We start from the raw sequence: 20,203 nt of genomic DNA, 5'->3' as shown, positions 1-20,203 counted from the left end.
CACATCCAACCATTTGTCTCTCCAATCAACTTACTTTCAGTGCCAGGAATCCCAGCGAAGGCAATACCTGGTACGAGAATATACATTTTAAATATACGTATTTTAAAGGAGCATATTTTCTTCTAGCAGTACTGTGTGCTGTCTCTGCGAATGCATGTTCACAGTAAAACCATGTCAAATAAATATTTGAAGGAATCAGCACAGTGCACCCAGTTTCACTTTCCAAACGGAAAGTGGTGTGTCTGTTTTTAGTGGTGGTATAAGGCAGAGACTTAATACAAATCCAACTTTGCAAAGTCACGATCATGAACAAAGAAATCCTGCCTAATTACAAAATACTTGATTAACAACTCAGCCAAACAACGGGATAGGTTTACTATACACCAAAGCTATTTGCTGAAAAAGACTTCACTGCTGGTTTCTTAGCAGACATACAGCACAGAGAGTATGTTTTTTCAGTTTGCAAAAAGGATTAATCAGAATAGTTTGTCCATTCAATCAAACATTGCTCTGCTGTAACAACATCGTTCTCAGTTCCCTCTCTCTTTGATCCTCCTGCCTGTATTTCTCCTCTAGTTTTTGTTTTTCAGAGTCCATACTATAAAAAGTGGAATCTGTGCTTCTTCTAATCTTCTCAAACTGACTGAAATCCGCAACGTACTTTCCATTTGGAGAGAGAGAAACCACAGGCACGAACTCATAGCCCCAGTGGATCTCCTCGGGGATGTAGGAAGTCCTGCTTTGGCAGACAGCACTGGTGGACTCGACCGTGGCGTTCAGGAGCACCACAAGCTCGAAGTCCTTCTCCTTGAGATTTTGAGGTGTGAGATCTCTCAAAGGGCTGCTTTCATCCAAAATATGGTAGAAGGTTAAAGGCAAAATGAGAAATGGACTCTCTGAAGAGGAGTCAACGTTGAACTTGACACTGGCTTGATTCAGCAGGATCCGCTCCCCTTCTTTGGTTTCGTACGTCTGAAGAAGCTTCCCAGACAGCTGACACTGTATCAGAAGGCTCTTCCTCATATTTGCTACTCTGATCACCAGGCAAAGTTCTCCATTGTGTTTAGTAATGACGGCACAGTGGCTGAATTTAATAGTCTCTGCCCTTTTTTTAGGTCTTGCAATTTTGGCTAGAAAGGTACCTGTGATGAAGATTTCAATCAAGGTGGTGATGACCAGTTGGGCCACAAGTAAGAATATGGCATGAGGACACTCCTCTGTAATGAAACGAAATCCATAGCCAATGGTTGTCTGTGACTCCAGGGAGAAGAGGAATGCCCCAGTCAGAGAGTCTACATTCTTGACACATGGCTCGCGCTTTGGGGTGAACTTGCTTATTTCTAAATCACCATGAAGGAATGCAATGGCATAGTAGATAACTCCAAAGAGGAACCAGGTCATAACAAAAGTAGCAGCAAATAAGGTGAGTTTGTACCTCCACTTCATGTCTATAACTGTAGTCCACAAATCTTGAAGGTAGAGTAGGTAAATGCCATCGACTTTGTCTATCCGCACGTTGCTGTGACCACTTTTGGACATCACACGGGGTTTGTGTGCCTTGAGCGTGGCAGTGTCGATGCCTCCGTTAACCAGCGGGACGCGGGACATATTAATCTTTGTGGTTTCCATTCTCACTGCTTCAGTCCTAAGGAGAGAATAAAGACTGTTATTTAATGAAATCAAAGCACATAACTGATTCTGAAAAGCATTTGAAAATGTTGATGTAGAGAAGGCACAAACATAATCTAAACGCAGCAGCACTGAATAAAAAGAGTTGGAATATAAAGTTACCATCATACAACATCTGACATTACAAATAATTTGATATTCATTTTTCCAGGAAAAAAAAAATCATTCTTTGATTCTGATGACTGCCAAATATGGAGAAGTAGGTTTCTTTTATGATAGCCTGCAAAAGAAATTTGACCAAGCTGAAATTTTATATTAGTACTTTATTTCTGTAAAATGCATTAAAAATTTTTTTCTTACGTTTCTCTAGAGAAGAGGCTCTTTTTGATTACTGAGCAGGTTTTCTTTAATGCCCTGAAGAGAGACATCTGATCAAAATTAAAGTCGCGTCAATGCTTGGTTTAGAACGCAGATCCAGCACTGTCTCTTCCTGCGACGGAGGCAAAATGAGCCAGACCAGCTTTCACTGTGAACAATTAACTTCCACAAGTGATTTACTCAGTCGGATCTGGCTCTTTGTTACAAACCTACAACTAACCTAGAGGGAAACAAAGCAGACCTGAACACATCAAAGTCAAGTTTTGGAAAGGAATATTTACACCTGAAAACACTTCAAAGCTGTTTGCACTGTATAGCACTCCGATTTTAAGCCGTCGAAGGAAAAAAAAGGAGGCAATTCACAAAGTCAGCATTCTAGCCGTGGGCCCTGACCTGCGCGAACCCAGCAACCATTGGACCACCCGACTCCTGAAGTTTGTTTACTGTGCATCAGTCCGGATGGAGAGTAAGTGTGCAGACACTCAGGACTGAACAAAGCCCACAGAGTGAAGCAGAACGGTGCCTGTGCCAGTTTGATGAGGCAAGTAACAAGACCCGGCTTGCAGGACCAGACAGTGATTACGTAGAGCAAGGACAGTGCGTGTTATAGTCGTTTCCAACAACAAAACTTCCTGCTGACAAAAACAACAAAGAAAAAAAACATCCCATGCATCCTTTGTGCTTTGGCAGGTCGTACAAAAAGCATTGTTTTGTTCCATTGTTTTCCTCAAAAAGAGCCTTAAGTAAGTGATTCGTTTTCGTGAACCACTGAAAAAAAAAAAAAGAACGTCTTCCTTATAGCTACTTAAAAGAATTTTGCAGGAAGTACAAGATATATTTGTGGTACACACATGTGCCAGTCCAGGACATCAGCATAATTGCTCACTGAAGTACCTTTCCTGTTATGTCAATTAAGGAGAATTTTTTTTTATGACTATACCCATCACACCGTTGCAGGTTTTCTGGGAAAGGGTAATTAAACTCAACTCCCATTAACACCTGTAGCTCATTCCAATTTTGGTTTAATCACCAACATTTCTCTTCCATAGCCTAGGAGCCATTGCCATATATACATATATATATAAAAGAAAGGAATGCATCAATGATCCCAGTAGGAGATTCCTTATGTGACAGTCAAATCAACACACAGTGCGCAGCATGTCCGGATGATAAACAGGAAAAAACCTTCCAGTGATCTGAAAAAGAACAACGGGAGGAAATGGCGGGGATGGGAGGGGTAGGGGCTGGGAACGAGCGTACATGCAACTGCTCTTTAGGCAAACTCAAAATCAAGCACTACTATCAGTGCACGGTAAATACATGCAACCTCTAATGGGAAACCTTTTAGGAAAATGCATACCGCTTAGTGAAGAGGCTCCATTGCTCCATTCCCCACACCAAGCCTCACCCTGGATAAGCCACGGATATAAAACATGTGCAAAAATCTGCCCCGAAATAAGTACGCTTCTTCCTCTCAAGCACACTTCCTCTTAGCCATTACTTCCAGGCACAAACATTACGTTGTCAGAACAAATTTCCCTGCCACAAATTGCTAGGCCAGGAGATAGCTGGCCTCTCCAATCCGGTGCTGGGGACACATCCCCATCCCATCCAATCCCTCTGCTCAGCCTACCTGGACGCCTGCTCCTGGGAGCAGCTCCCCAGGGCTGCCGGCTCCTCCTCCTCTAGAGGCCACGAGGATGGAGACGGCCAAGGCTCCACCTTCCCTCCTCGGTGCTCCAGCTGGTGGGCTTGAGCTGGTGGGGCAGGGACAGGGCTCATGGGCTCAGCGAAGAGCAGACTTTCCTGGTCAGGGTCAGGGGTGGCCCAAGGCAAGGGGCACGTGGACACTCGGCACACCACACTCATCATGGCTCTACCATGCCCAAGAAACACTGCCTTCCGCACAAGTGATCGGCATATGTGTAATAAATCCGGCATGTTTGGGATGCACTGGGCATGCTGTGCAGAGCAGCTCTGCCCCACACGCACTGTGGCTCTGATACTTCCTTCATATGCCAGACTTGGTACACATACGCTGCACCGTTCATCTGCAGCACCAGCCGGGTCCACAGTTTCAACCCACACAAAGGCCTGGTAAGAGTTCTTGCCCCTGCCTCTGCTCTGCCCTGAAATATATTGTTCCCTATCTGGAAGCCCTGAACGGAGAAAATCCTGACACTGCAGCCTGCCACATTTCCAGACCTGGTGTAGGACATCTAACATCACAGACGTACCAAGATGCCGTAGCAGAAGAGTTCCCCCCCGACACAAGTCAAGTGGGAGGTGGGAAGGTAGTTGCAAGGGACAATGTCTTCCCTAGGCTACGCCAACAGAGGGACAGCTGCAAAATTTGCCATTTCAGGCTTAACCTGAGAAGTAAAGCTTTGCTGCAGCCCTAGGCAATGTCTGACATGCTCCAGACCGTGGAGCAGTCAACTCACAACCACAGCCATTTCTCACTGTGCCTCTCTACGTGAGGCACTATGCCTCTCACTGTCCCCATGTGTAAAGTTGGTCTCCATGTGTGAGGTCAGGACGGCAAGGCTGTTAGTTTTGCAGTCCGCCATAGATGAAAGAGGCTGTGTCAGAGCTCCCCTGTCATCTTTTGGGTCCTCCCTTGATTTGTATTTCTGTATGTGACAAAGTTACTCAGCTTCACAGTGATTTCCTCAAATGGATCGCAGCCCATTTCTGGTGCTTTTTTTGGTGGTAGGGTATTTTTTGTGTTGATTTGCTTCCTATTTTTTCCTCTTACATCACTTTTTCCTGTGTGATCCTGAATTCTTCTAGTGCTCTTTTCCTCTCCAGGGAACTTCATCTTGGTTTCCGTTCCCTGCAGAAATACTTCCGTTCTTCTCCGCCACACTGATACGGGAAGACAGGATCTGTCATGCCGCCTTGGAGCAGCGCTGCCTCTGCTCCCTTCCCTTATCACTGGCAGCAGCCAGCAACAGTCATCTGGGGGAAGAAACTCTGATAAAACCAACAGTGGAACAAAATCGGCCTCCAGAGGAGGGTTCTCCCTTGCCCTCCACTTCCCCACTGCTTCCTGAGTGGTGACCAGTACAATATTCCACAATAAATGATTCATGGGTGTCCGTATATATAAAATCCATGTTATAACACCTGCATTACTATCTCCCATCTTATACCTTATATAGGCACCTCAGATACTCGACACCCTGACAACCATTGCCAGCACCTCAGCCGAAAGATTTTGGTTTGTTTGGTTTCTACTCCTTTCCCTCTAAATCAGAAAGCACGTCTACCACAGTAAGTTAATATAAGCAAACAAGCCTGAATAATAATAGTAGTCTACATTTTTTAATTAAAAGAACATCTACTGTCCATTAGCTAACTGATTTTACACTGATAAAGTATTTTTTGTTGCTGTAAAATAACCCTACTCAAACTGTAGCTGCAAATAACAGTGAACTGAAATACAGTTAAGGAAACAGAGACTTCAAAAGGGAAGAAAATGGAATCGTCTCAGACTTGTCTAGCACTCTAATGTCCTATGAATTACCTCCTTTCCTCATCAGCCCTTTGGAACAGCCAAAGGAGACTCCCCATCAGAGCACATGCTGGTAAGGAAGTTTAGTGCAGACAAAGTCAATAAAATGTAGAGCTACATACCAAACCACCAACCATGAATACCTTGATATTAAGGTAATTCCAGCAGCCAGGAATATAACAAGCACATTAACACTGCTTCCAGAGACCACATTATCAAGAAGTCGAAGCCAGCTTGCATACACGCAAAAATGTTCCTGTTGCATGAAGCCAGATTTACTTGTGCAAGGTCTCTTTTGGCAGACACAACTGATTAAAAGTGTACAGGAGCATGACTTGTTCGAATGGCCTCAGCTGTTTGCTTTTTTTCAAATCAGATATGCTTTGCCACTTGGGCAAACCCTCACGCACGCTTCACTGCCGCTCTGATACAGGGGCAAAACTTGAACTGTTTTTTCAACTAGCATAAACCATTAGCAGCTTGGCATTAAAAAAAAGCAGGGGTGAGGAAAGAAAACATTGAAAAGAACTACATAATCTTTAGATCTTGCCTGGGTCTGATGTGGTTCAGTAGGTTATAAAAGTCCCTCCTGAATTCTCAGTGCTCTGCCTAGCATGAACACCCTCCTCCCTTTGGGCTATGCACCAGGTTATGCTGCTCAATTGTCAACCAGCAAAATCCTCCTCTGTAGCTGAGTTATGGAATACAAAAGGAGAAGCAGAGGTAGAGGGAGGGAAGCAGTGCTTGCAAAAGGGTTCTTCACCTCTGCAGCTGGACACTGCTACCCTGGACTTCATAAGAGAGTCCTTCAGCACTAGGATTGATCAGCATTGAGAGTGGTGATAAGCAGGCTGGCAGCCAGTCATATTGTCAACAATGCTGCCTTTAAAAACTAAATTAACACCTTTTTATTTTCTTTCACAGAAGGACTGAGCCAAGAGAACTGTAAATAGCCCCTCAAGTCAAAATCCGTTCCCAAAGCTGTGCCTTTAGCTCCCCATCCCTCCGTAGAGCCACTCACCAGCGCAGGGCAGCCCTGTGAATGGTAACTCTCCCCGGGCTCGGGCACCCAGGAGCGGGTGAAAGCAGAGGCACGGCGGAGCCTGCAGGCAGGGTAGTGCCCAGGGGCTGCAGAACTGACTGCACCGGAGGTGGGGGCGAGCGGCGCGGTGGGGGAGCTAGCGGCATGTTTTTCAACAGTCCTGGCAGGACCAGGACAACCATTTACAGACCAGTATGAAGAAAGTGAAAACCCAAATCCATCTTTGTCTCTCCTAGGCTGCCTGCCTGACATCTGGCTGTGGAAGGTGAATTAAAGCTGGAGAAGTCTCATGGTGTATTGTTTCTGAGGGAGATTTGTACAGGAATCTTGTTCTTTCCAAGGGCAGGAGGTAAGACTTTGCAGTAATTATTGATGTACATAGATGAACCTTGGAAACTACACTGATGCAAGCAAATAGGAAAACAACCAAGCAGGGAGAGAGAAGGCAAAAGATGACTCAAAGCTTATTGAGGTTAATGGAGAAACTCCCAGTGATTTCACAGGTCTCTGGATCAGGCCTCTGAGTGGAGAAGCAGCACATACCGCTAGCGTCTGAAGAGCTAACACACTGCAAGTGAGCCGTCCGTCCTTCCAAAAATCTGCCCTCCGGCTCTACCCTGGGCACTGCAGATGAACAGGGGACTTGGCTGTGCAGAGCCTTCATCCAGGAACCCTCACGTACACCAAAGTCTTCTTTCAGAAAGAAGTAAGTAAACTGATCAGTTTCTGAAACTCTCCTTTTGTATTCAGTAATAGGTTTATACAATGCTGCTGGAAAAGAGAGAAAGGTTCCCCACAAACCTGTTCTGCTCTTTTATTTTTACGAATGGCTTTTCTTCTGTAGTGCGCCATTCAATACTTTTGAATGTCTCCCTTGCTGGGATATTGTTGCTTCAAACCCTTTCCAGTTTCAAACACTTCAGCACAGTTAAGCATTTAAAGCCTGCCTCTGCTGTGATGCTTTTCCCACCCACTAACCCTTTCCTCGTTCTTGCTGTGCAAACCTTACCTGGCTCTTTCCACACGGGCAAGCCTGAACGGATTCTCGAGAGCCTGTCCTATCTGTTTCTGGGGAGCGGGGTGCCAGAACTACTCTGCAAGGCTGAAAGGGACATTATTGTTGCATTATGCTTATCAAGCTCACACCCTGTTCTTCCACTTTCATTTACATCTTCGACCTGCTGTAGGAACGTTAGTGACCCCTCACAGTAGGCCTCTGGCACAGGCAAGCATCTCCACAACACCAGAGAAGGAACTGAGCTAAGGGAGGACGGCAGTGATGTCCTACCCCAATCGATGTTAGCAGTCAATACCAAGGCCAGGACCAGACCTTCAGAGAGCCTAACACCTACTGTTGTCCTGTTTCGCAGTTACTGCCGCTATTTCTTCACTCTTCCCTTCCTGGATGCCTTTGGGGGTTTTCAGTAGCTACATCCTGTCCTTCTTTCTCCCTGAGGTATTTCTCTTTTCCACGAGGGTATCTCTTGTTATCCCCCTTTCCCCCATTTTGCTTAGTATCCCATTCCTCTCCTCTTTCCCACTCTCTGTGAATCGAAAGATCGAAACCAGTTGTGCTTACACCACCACCACCAGAGAAGCGCGTAGCTGTGGCAGCAGAGTTGTTTCTCACAAGACTGCCCACTTGTTTATGTTCTGCAAATATCTTACTGTAGCTTCACAGCACCTATTCCTGACCTCTCCATTAAATGACTCTGTTTTCAATGGTTTCAAATTTTGCAAGGCTTCAACCCTTTGGGCTGAGGTTTTCCTCAAGACTGGTCACAAGCGAACACACTTTTTTATTCATTTGTTTACTTAATGTGTCAGTCAAGACAAAATAGCCATTTCAAAATCAAAGCCAAGAAAATATGTTTTGGGATGTTTCTACATCCATATTAAGACAGTTATGGTGTCTTTTCCTTCAGGAAGCCAGAGTGTAAACACATAAGCAATTCTTGGTGCTGAGACTGAAGCTCACACTCTCCATGGCCAGCTGGGCACCCTAACAGCTTGGCCATAGAGTCATGTCGATGCCTTCTTGCTTTCCCCATCTCCCCAGTTCCTTATCAGTGAACTCCACTGCAAGGGTGGAAATGTGGGAACAAATCACGACAGACACGGGGAGGTGTCTCACCGCCACCTCCTTTGATGGTCAGATTTGAGAACACAAGTGGCAGCAGCCATGCAGTTCGGGGAACCTTGCTATGCAGGAGGGAGGGAGAAGCAGAGAAGGGGGTATGTTGGGAGAAGGTTGAACACAAGCCAAGGAACGCCTCATTTCTGGCTCTTCTTGCTTAGACACAAGATAAACTATTCCATTTGGTGTCTTATAGGGTGCTTTGTGGCGTGCCCGAACGCAGAGCTGTTGGGCGCCCAGCAAAATGAGGGTCGGAAATGGAGACACCTCTACAAGCACACGTCGAGCACACGTCGAGCTCTTCCAGCACAAAACAAAAACTGGGCAGGGATTTTCTGCAAAATAGGTTTTCACTTAGTCAACTCAGGCTGACCTAAGTCTTACTTAAGTACTTAATTCCTTTTTTGGGAGCGGGCCTTTGACCAGCCCGTTGCTCCGGCTGCCGTGAGAGCATGCTTTCATGCAGCTCCCGCTGCCTTCCCCGTGCTGGCGCGAGGACAGGCCACCTAGCTGGAGCGTGGCTCCCAGGGGAGCACCGGCCAAGAAAAGGCACCCAGAGAGGCTGCGCTGCTCTTTTCTCAGATTTCAGGGCTGGGGCTCAAGACGGTTGAGTTGTTTGCCCAGAGGCATATTTTACCTCTCTTTATGCTTATTTATAAATCACCTGGGTATAATCTGACCGCATGAGCTCATGTGCCGAGACAGTTTCTTGTTTCTGTACACAACCGAGGGACAACTGTGCTTCCTTCTAGTATTTTAGTCACACGGTGGTGGCTTTTATAACGATATAGAAAATTATGAGTCTGAACCCATCTACTGCTCATGTTGTTAAGTCTGGTCTGACAAAGTTCGTAGGGGAGGGAGTCCCCTTCCAGGTCAGTGCGGAGCACAAACGTACCAGACTTGGCTGCTGCCTCAGTTTGCTGGGACTGTCATTGCCTGCTCACCATAGGTTGGCTGTGTCCTTGTTTTCCTTTCTTTCACAGCAGGTAAAGGACAGCACTTTGTTTTTAACCTCTCCAGTACTCACCCATCGCTTCACAAGCTGGCAAATGCCTCCTCAACCACCGAATAATAGTAATAATAATAAATTCAGAGCAACTGACTTGCCAATCAGCTGTTGGTTTGAAATTTGCCGCTTTTGTTTCAGACCTGAAGAAGGGCTAGTGGGACAGAAAGCTTGTCTGGTTTCTGTTCTTGTTTTTTTGTTTTTTTCTCCAAATTCATTTATTGGTCTAAGAAAAATCTGGTTTCATTTAGAAACAAACAAGCAAACAAAACCAAAACCAGACACTTACCGTAGATTTTTAATTTAAATTGTCAGCAGGTGGCTGAAAATGAGTAGTAATGTGCCTAGTCATGCTTATGCAAGAGGCAGGGAGAAAAGTTAGCACTTTGCTGATAGTTCACAAAAGCTGGCTAAAACGTCTGCAGTCTGCCTTCCCCAGGGCCACTTCTCCTCCCTGTTTCTGGCTACCATGGCTGGTACATGAAAGATACTTATCAGGCAGCAGTGGAATATTTCAAGTCATTTAGAGTGGTTTGTGCCTCTCTTTCCTTCCTTGGACTGCAGATACCCTGAGCCTCAAACCCAACGTTGGACACCAGCTCCCAGCACCAACCTTGTCTCACTCTCATGAGCAGGGGCATCGGCTCCTACCTGTATGTCAACCGTACAGTATGAATACATCTAGTGGCTGAGCAGCTCTCTTTTTAATTACCATTTGTGATGCCAATTCATTGCATGATTGCACTGTATCCCAGTCAAGTTGGGTTTTGTTTTTTAATTAGTCATTGCACACCGGGGCTCTCATAGCTCAGCGTAGGTGTGGCAATGAGGTGAGGCTCCCTGCAGCGTGTCAGGCTTCTGCTGTGGCAGATTTTTTAATGTGCTCTCTCCATATGAAAGCTACATTTCCCGTAAATAACAGCATGCCTTTAGCCCATACCACAAGACATTACGCTGATGGAGGAATGACCTTAGTACCCCACAAACATCCCACTACAGGCAGACACTCGCAAACACTGCCAAAATAAACAGGTTTATAATTTTCTAACTCTATACAGTCACTAAATCTCAAAACTGAAATACCAGTCTACGAAAAGAATTTTCCACCAAAAAAAATTCTGCTTCTTATAAATATGTAAAAAACTCAACAGTATTGAAAATCATGGTAGGGCTGCAAAAGGCAAGGAAACTGGCAAGGGAAAAAAACTTTTTATTTAACTTTTGGTAACTTTTGGTGGTAACTTTTTATTCATCTAGTGTTTAATGTGGACAGAATCAAATCTAGCTGGGGAAATAGCACACCTTGACCCAGCAGGAAGATGGATCCTGCTATAGTTGTAAAGCTTTTCCTCTGTGACAGTTTCTGGGTCTCTTACCTGTATGGTGTAGCTGCTTTGGGCTGCTTCATGTAGGCAGAGTAACCATAAATGCAGAGTAACCTGCTAATTAAGCCAGATTTATGGCTTCTCTGCATGGCCAGGACATACCAGTGAATTTGGCCTTGTGATTTTTGCAATACTACAAAGCACATTTCCAAGAAAGAAGGATGGGTTTGTCGTGGTTTCATCTTAAAACTTGTTACAAGCTGATTCTCTCAGGAAGTTATTTGGTTATGAAGAATTGCCCTACCTGTGTGAACAAGTTCATACTGTGGAAAATGTTTTCAAAAAGTGACTCTTCTTTCATGCTAGCAAAATGCAGGCTGTGAGACAAAGTATCCACTTCCCTCACCCAAACCTAATGATTTTTAAATCGGATGTCTTTCTCTCTTAGGCAAAGCACAGATGATGCTACTGGCACAGCAGAGACATACATAGATTACTTACCTGTTTTTTGATAATTAATTACTTTATTGTGAGTTACAGAGTAAGTGGCCAGTATTCTCTCTGAGGGACAGAACAACTTCAAAAACGTTCATGCCTACTCCATTTTCTCTGCACTACAAAGATTTCAAACTGCACCAAGCACCCATTTCCCTTGATTGTCTAGGTCTGATAAACAGAAAGCAAGTTCTACTTGATCTCAGACAAATATTTGGTAGCTACTTAACAAAAACAAAACATTTAAACTTTTAAATGCTGGAAAGAAAATTCAAAAGTGTCCAATAAAATCAGGACACATGATATTTCACAGGCAAACATATATATGCACTTACATAGAAATCATAGGTTCATTCTTACTATTTAAAATAACACTTCATGATACCTGTGTTTTCATAAACGATGCATTGCATATTTTCTAAAGCACAAGCAGTTGCAAATATAGAGTATTGATGTGGGAGATTTTGGTGTATCTAGAGTCAGTTGTGAATGCATCTTCTTTTACATATGTTTCCCTTTGTGCCATTATTTCCCTTAACAAAGTCTCTACGTCTTGACAAAAAAAAAATTTCTCAAACAACAAGTCTCGGACACATCCACAATGACCCGTAACCACAACCTTGGAGCAAAGTCCTCACCCAGTCAAGACTCCCTTGAGCTTTGCCAAAACGCTGCCCAAACAGCCACAACACCGTCCCCAGGAGGCCACTGGTGTTACTCTGGGGCTCACGCACCCTGTCCCCGTCCCCAGCCCTGTCCCTGGCCCCATTGCCGTCCCAGTCCTGCCGCTGCCCCCAGCCAAGCGCTGCGTCCTCCCCGGCCTCGCGGAGGGTGGCCACAGCTCCCAGGGGGGACAGAAATAGTCACAGGAGTCCTAAAAACCATTGAAATGCTGCGCTGGTCTATAAACCAGGGCCTTTCACCTGCCTCTTTGAAGTGGCCAGGGCCAAATTAAAAATATCAATGATACTTTCATATTGGTAGGGTTGCTCATTTTCAGTACTGCCCAGGCGTTTTATTTCAGGGCAGCTTTCTCTTTTTTTTTGTCCCCTGATCAACCAACCCCATGGATGTGGTTAATTTAAGGTTTAAAAGGCTTTTTCTCACACATACACACACACCCATATATGTTTTCCACTGAAGTCTGTGCTTTTTCCTAGACCCACCCAAATTCCAGTACATAGCTCACTTATGTGCCAAGCTTTCATACTCTCCGTGCAATGAATGGAAAAATGCCCTTTTTTCCACTTCTGCACATTTTGGGGGGAGGAGGGGGAAAGCGTGTAGAGGAGAGGGAGGAAAGGCCTCCAGAGGAATTTAGTTATACCTGTTATTTCAGAGCAGAAACGGGAGAGAGTCCCAGCGTCGTCCATGGGAAAACCCTGTTTCTGCTCATGGGTGGAGGTGCATGGAGTCCAAGCCCCACTGCTTGCTTGGGACTCTGAGCTGTATTTGTGGAGTGCTAAGGAGACTTAAAAATTAGTAATTATAAAGTAGAACAGCATAAGCTGCTGGCTGGTGTGTGTTTCCGTTCTGTTTATATGAAGTACTTTAGTAACACTTTTGAATGCCTTGATATTTTATGAGATGAATGAAAAAAACCCAAAGCTTAGCAGTGAGAAACCGTTTTATATGGAAATGACGGTCTTCAGCTGTGCCGTTCTGTGCTCCCTTTAATAGGGTATTTCAGGCCATGAGCATCTTGGCGAAAGGTGGTGGACTGGGAGCAAAGGGCTTCTCTTCTCACCTGCAGCAGCCTGGCAGAGGGAAGGCTGCAGGACTACCACCTTCCCACCCCTGCCCACGCCTTCCCTCCTACAAGGGCTGCCGTTGCAGCTCACGGGGTGGCAGGAGCCACCAGGCCACGGGGAAGGAGCCAGCAAAGCCCTGTTCCCTCCTGCTATTACATCTCCAGGGTGAGCCCCAGGGCTGTAATAACATGCAAGCTCCGTGCAAAACCTTTTCCATTGCACTCGCCTCCGTGGGGATTCTCTGATGTCTGGTTAAGGCTGCTCCCCCTTGATTTCCTCTTCTCAGTGAAGGTATTAATAAAGTCTCTCTGACTTACAGAGCCACCTAGTTTCATGAAGCTTGTTGGAATGTAATTTCTGAAGCCTCTGTTCACCTGCCAAGTTAAGCTGAAATTAGCCTGTGGATTTAAATACGTGGGCTGTTTTGTATCCCTTCGTTGTGAGGGGATGGAAATGGAAATATGCTAGGTTAATTATTTATCCTTTCCATCAACAAGATGTTACCATTGTACAGAACCTTATTGTCACTCTTACATTGCAAAAATTGGAATGAAAAATGTAGGTTTTTTAAGGAAAAAGCTGTTGCCTGCGAGGTTACACAGCCCAGGATTGTATGTCTTCCAGATAAACTCCCAAGGAATCAGAGGGAAAAGAATATTTGTTTTCCTCATTGCTTTCCCAAATTACTCGATCCCTGCCAATTTCCATGACACAGACCCCTCAGTCTGCTGCAGAGACTGTGGCTTCTGAAAGGGAGGAAATAGCATGAATGTACTGGTGCACATCAATGTTTTTTGATTTTCTCGCCAAACCAAAAATATCAAAACAAACAAAAAAATGCAAAAGAAAGTTTCAATTTTTCTGGCAAAATAAAAAAAAAAGTAATTCTGGACTGAAGACGCTGTTTGTTCAAACCAAAACTAAACCTTTCATTTTGCTTTGACATTTTTATAGTCTAATTTAAATCAGGTGAGGAACAAAACATTGCTTGAAGTGACAGATCGCAACATTTTGCTTCCACAAAGTAAAAATGAAATTTTTTACTTTTCAAGATTGTTTTCAGGCTTTTTCAGTCTAAGCTTCTCTATTTTGTTCACATGAACTCATGATATCTTTCCTCTGACTTAAATCCGCATTTTCAGCTCATAAGAATTTTGGCTGAAAAACCCCAGCCTTCTGTAACTGTAAAGACCACGTGAGTTTCCTGGCTGGTTTGGTGACAAGTGAAGCTTGTGCAGTGAACTACTGTTCCTCTCAGGAGAACACAGCGGAAGCAATGCCTGTCCCCGTTGATGGGATCTGGGGACATAACTGTGTGATTCACTGGTCGTTTTCCTTTGTTCTATAGTTTCTCGGGAACCATAAAAGCTTTGCGGAGTTACATGCTGAAAAAAGCAGCGGTCATGTACCCAAACAAGAAAAAAAGCTCATGCTGGTTTTCAAAGTTACTGCATTTCCTTATACTCAAAGGAGGTTATTTTGCTTGTTTATTTACACATACCTTATCTTTATGACTGTTCCTTGCCTGATCCCATGTCATCTCAAAAGCTCCGCAATCTTTTACAGTTGGGAACTTGGGAAGGTCTAGCTTTAATCACTGAAGTAATTAGACTGAATAGAACATTGTTCATGTTCTGCTGAGAATAGTTTCCGACTACATTCAGAATACCGCAAACTTATTTTTAAAATTCTACAATATTCAGCAACTTCTACCTTTTTTTTGGTAAGTTTTCCAGAGGCCGTGAATCTCAGAAGTCACTTTGATGTTTTCCAAGCAGCCTGATTTATGAGAACAAAAAATACCACCATTCCCCAACTACTTTCTCTCGCCTTGTTATAAGGCTTGATACATCAATGGAAATATAGTCTGGCTGAGGAGTCCAGGCATAAAGAATAACTGGGGTATGAGGAAATCAACTACATCTCCCACAAGAGATCATTATTTCAGCGGAAAAATCAAACTTTTTGATCTATAATGCTCTGTACTTTTCCTGTAATATTTAATTTAATAAAGCCTCCGTTTTCATTGAAAAACACATTTGATGGGAAATGTATAACTAGACCTAGTAGACATTTATATGTTATTTTAGTGCTGTTTATATGTTATTTTAGTGCTATTGAACAGAATTCATATTTTGTAGATAATTGCTAAAGATAAGTCACTGCAAAAAGTAGCTAAGCAGGACTATGAATATATCAAATTGCATATTTCAAATGGGTTTAAGATTGTGCTATTGCTGGAAAGTCCCAAAGACCGTGACTCCACTAGGCAGATGACAGCTTAATGGCAATGCAGAAAACCCCTTCATTCACTGCCCTAGTGACACGCTGTCAAACCCAGTCTTTCCCAAAAGGACATGTCCTGTCTGAAAGCACTTCCTCTGCTCCATTTGCTGTATGGCTCAGACTTCCTGTCTGTAGACAGCTTGATGCCACAGCATCTCCAAAATCCACCTTTTCTTCAAGTCCAGAATTTCAGTTTATTAATTAACCATTTCCCAATGCGCCTCTTGTTCACAGTCCGTCTCATCTGTCCCATGGCCAAATCACTCAAACTTCTAGGGTAAAAATCTTATTTCCTTTCTGCTATTTTGACCATAATTTTCCCCTTCATTAATGCAAACATATCTTTCATTATTTCATACCCATAAAGCTCACAGCCTAACCTTTCCACAGCTACCGCCCTGGCGCCCATAGCTCTGCTTTCTTTTGCTCTTTGTTGCTATCTCATTCCCCTTTCTCATCAATGCCTATTCCTTGTGATTTTTTGCTTCCTTCATTTTTTAGACTTCTCTTATGCCATTCCACATAGCTTCCCATTTGACATACATGAAATTCCCCCCTTCACCGGCTTCCAACCAAATCCTGAAAATACACCTGGTTTGAGACATATTACAACTTCCACAAATATCTGCTAGTCGTTTTGTTCACCTAGCAAGTTCCTCCTTTATGTTGCATCATGCCTCACTTGCTGTTAGATCTGAAATAATTTAGAGCAGATCTAAAGTTTTCCACTTCTTTGTTCATCTGACTGCAAAGCATGTTGAGGACCTACAGCATGGTGAGAAATAACATGTTCTGATTATAGACTATGTTCAGCAGCAGTATTGGTAACAAGTGATTTGTTTTCTTGGAGGCACTCCTTTTCCAGGATGGCTCTGCCTACTACACACCTGGAATACCTTGAATGGCGCTTCCTTATCTAACAGTAAGTTTTGTCTGAAACAAATTTGGAGGTATACTTTTCTTAAAATTTGCCTGGGAATACCAGACATCTGGAAACCTCACTGTGAGACAGTAGACAGTAGTTCTGACTTGGCTGCCAAGCATCTACCAAACTGAGCCATTTCTAAAGTTACATGCACTGCAAGGCCAATCCAATTGGATTCTGTACGTTGAAATCCCTCTCTGTTCACTTTAGTTCTCTAAAACATTTCTGTCTAGTATGAGCTAGTCCTCTAAGGCACCAGAGTCAATGGAGAGAGCTGGACACCTCCATACAGTGAGTCTTCCTCTAATGCCTGGAGGTGCCCATCTCTTTGCAGTGCCTGATGAGCTGATACCAGATCTTTTAACTTTTAGACAGCTGAGATTTATCTTATACTTGGACCTGTATAGCAAGGTCAGTGCTTCTGAGAGGTGGCAAGTTTATTGCTTGTATGAAAATCAGCTGTTCCGGTGCATATGAAGGTACCCCCACTCTTCCTGGAATCATGAGGCTTACACATGTAAATTATATAGCACATGTGTGTGTTTTGAATTGAAATATCCTCAATGAATACGTGTCAGTCTGGCCCGTACTGATGAAGCCTTTCAGGTTAAATCCCATAGAAGATGCTGTGCAGTGTGGAATCCAATGTAAGATTACATAACATGATGTACTGTTTCCATCACACACATAGCTTAGTTATTGTAAAAGAATGTAAATTATGCACTGAAGCAGATGAACAAGGTTCTTATGTAAAAGCAAGCTCTCTAGGAATCTAAAACAAGATACAGGATATGTCTGTTCTGTTTTAGAGGTTCTTGCCTATGACATTCCCTACCACAGGTCAACTTGCTTGTCTATGTCATCAACACATACACTGCTACCACGTCTGTTACTGAAGTATGAATACATCATGCTTGTGCTGTGAAGGGCTTCCTCATCCATGGTGGTTTTACCTATGCACCTCCAAAAAACGACGTCTGGGCCTGCCTACATCCTACATTTTTTTCACCACTACATCTTTCAAAGGATGCCTTTTTCACAATGTGGCTCAAAACTACTCCTGCTTTTTACCATGCCTAACCTCCCATTCAGTGAGACGGAACTAGTAATCAGTTGAAAGAGAGAAGACGATTAAACCAGAGCCTATCAGTGGCGTGCGTGGTCTTAAGCTGATCAAAGCTGAAGATCAGAACTAATTTCTGTTAATAGCACCTGGAGTTTTAGGAACTCGGAAAATTCTGAAACTTTGACCATTGTTTTCTTCTGAGGCAGGGGAATGAGGATCTGGTCCTTCTCCCAGCTTTTTTGCAGATTTCAGTGTTAATGTTTGAGCTTATATAGTAGCAACATGCTTAAATCAAAGTTTCTAGTGCGAACACAAAGGTTATTGACTTCTGTGACACCGTCAGTCTTCGTATGACAGCTTGGGTGGTTAACAAGTTTCTTAAGATTGTATAAAGCAATCAGAAATCCTTGATTATGTAATCATTATTTATAAGAACTAAAGAAGTAATGTAGCATTTAAAGGTGTGGTGCCCCCCTCTTACATTTTCAGTGCTTACAAACCAGAAATATATCTGCAAAGGCAGAACTCCACACCAAGGTGCAGTAGGAGGATATACCACTGGGATTGCTCCACTGAAATGTTTTCTTGGATTTCAGCACATAAACACTAAGAAATGGTCTTAAAATAAGATTTACGTTCCCTATCACCTGAGACCTTACATAGGGGTCTACCTATACCAATAAACATTATTCTGGGTCATGATCAAGTCACAGCCTTGGTCATTTTACACTGACAGGAAAAGAAATCAATACTAAATTTTAGATAGTTTTGTTCCAAATATATATATTTAAGGTTCAGTACACAGGTTTTTTTGGGGGGGGAGGTCAGTTTTGGTTTTTGGGTTGTTTTTGGTTTTTTTTTTTAACTGCAACAATAGAACAGAGTAGGAATGAACTTCAAGGACCAGGCACTCCTCAAGAGTTGGGCTGAAGTACCGATAATGTTGTTACCTGTACTGAGGACAGGGAGTGAGGTTTGTAGCCTTAAGTGTGTTGGCATAATTAGCGCAAGAAGAACAAGGGTATGAGGAAAAATAACATACGTTATCAGGATTCCTGGCAGTATGACAGACCTTTAGACCTCTGCAAAGCTAGCTGATGTATGGCACAATTTTCTGAATTTTGCATGTTGAAATCTGTTCTTACAAATGAAACCAGACAGACCTCAACTTGGCTCATGGTCTGGTGCCACCAGCTGAAGAACCCCTTCTGGCCTCCGCCTTTCCCATAGCGGTGTAAAAGGGCCACAATGTGAACGAGAACCAGATCTGAAGCCTTTTGTTTGTTCATTATACATAGATTAAAATGGCATTGTTAGCTTTCCCACACCTGCCTGAATTGTGTTCATTCACCTCTACTCTTGTGGAAGTGTTTTACACTGCAGGCCATTTCAGTCTTTGACTCTTTTTTGTGCCTCGACAAGAGTTTTCAGCACCTTTTACGTAGCACATTTCACAACAGGTAACGGATATATTGAAGGCCAGCACCCATGAGCTGATGTTCGCTATGTTAATTTATAACTCATAAACAGAGTCCCTTGTAACAATTGACTTTCTGTCTAATCTTAGGGAAAAAGGAGTTGTAATCTAAAACCAGTAAGCTGGGACCAGTCAAGAGACCAACTACCATGTACCATAGAGGTCACTAAGTGTGCCAGTTAATGAAACTCAATATGGTAATAAAATAAAATGTTGCCTTAAAAGTTTTTCTTTTTTTCATCCTAAGCTTTCGCATTGTTGCGAGAATGTTTTGTCATTTGTCTAAGAAAATGAATCAGAATTGCAAGTGCTCTGTATCACTCAAACACCTCCTCCCATATCCTGATATACCTTTGGAGCGTGAATGAAGCCCAGCCTTGCTCAAATGCTGCGAAAGTCACAGAAAGCACATCTTTCCTTGTCTTCCCTCGGTCCTTTTATCCATTGCTGCAGTACACAGAGTTGTGGTTTGGCTGTTTATTGTGGAGAGAGGGGACTGTTGATAGGTTTGGTGTTGAAGTGTTTGAGGAAGGAAACTTTCAGGAAATATTATTTCTGGATAAGGCAGCAGGAAACTGAAGCCTGTTTGCTTGGGTGAGAGGCCGGAGGGGGTTCAGAAGAGGACGGCTGGCATGGAAGTTACCAGGGGCAAGGGTAGGCAGCTTTGAGAGGGATCATTGCTGAGCAGAAAACAAGGGGGCACTTAGAGGGATCTTTACAGACAAGATCAGAAAAATTCAGAAACATTTTTTGGTTGACATTTTCCTTGGAAAATGTTGACTGATAATAAAAATCATTTAAGCAGGAAAAATTTATTTCCTGGTCAAAATGTTGCGAACATCTCTTTTATTATATGTTTTTGTCAGGCTGTGTAATTCTAGCGAGGAAAAGGGGAAATTTTGATCGTAATATATTTTTCCCTTTTCTCTTTATGAGTTCATGCTAAGAATATACCTTTTAAGTCATCTAAGTAGTGGACTGTTTCATAGATTATGGTAATTTAGTCAACAGATAAACATTTTTATTATATAGCCTCAATTCAAAAGTGCTAATTGTAGATAAAGAAAAGTTCAAAATGTAAAACTAGAGGGGTATCCTGCAAGCTATGATCTAACCAAGAGTGAATCACCTCAGTTAAAGCAATGGAGATTAAATTAATCTAATCA

General features: G+C 43.3%; 1 protein-coding gene across 3 annotated transcripts; it reads right to left on the bottom strand.

Annotated features, from left to right (window-relative positions):
• Positions 1-246: 246 nt before the first annotated feature.
• On the bottom strand, positions 247-5,789 carry KCNJ15 (potassium inwardly rectifying channel subfamily J member 15). 3 transcript variants are annotated; one of them, XM_075174924.1, is made up of 2 exons: positions 5,647-5,789; positions 247-1,645 (listed from the first exon to the last, which is right to left on the bottom strand). In XM_075174924.1, the coding sequence occupies exons 1-2, from the start codon at positions 5,787-5,789 to the stop codon at positions 499-501; spliced, it is 1,290 nt and encodes a 429-aa protein (XP_075031025.1). In that variant the 3' UTR covers positions 247-498. The 3 variants fall into 3 exon arrangements, with proteins under 3 accessions (XP_075031025.1, XP_075031113.1, XP_075031187.1); XM_075175012.1 differs by having other exon boundaries at positions 5,668-5,789; XM_075175086.1 differs by lacking the exon at positions 5,647-5,789 and adding an exon at positions 1,990-2,057.
• Positions 5,790-20,203: the final 14,414 nt, after the last annotated feature.

The sequence above is a fragment of the Calonectris borealis genome, chromosome 1, assembly GCF_964195595.1.
Source record: "Calonectris borealis chromosome 1, bCalBor7.hap1.2, whole genome shotgun sequence".
Lineage (NCBI taxonomy): Eukaryota > Metazoa > Chordata > Aves > Procellariiformes > Procellariidae > Calonectris > Calonectris borealis.
Note: the sequence above shows the minus strand (reverse complement) of the source record. Positions and strands in the feature narration are given on the sequence as shown.

Excerpts from the sequence above, each read along its gene's own strand:
- KCNJ15 (XM_075174924.1), bottom strand. The coding sequence starts at position 5,789 with ATGCAACAGGAACATTTTTGCGTGTATGCAAGCTGGCTTCGACTTCTT. Across the intron at positions 1,646-5,646 it reads TATTCATGGTTGGTGGTTTG|GACTGAAGCAGTGAGAATGG; the intron begins GTATGTAGCTCT and ends TTCTCTCCTTAG.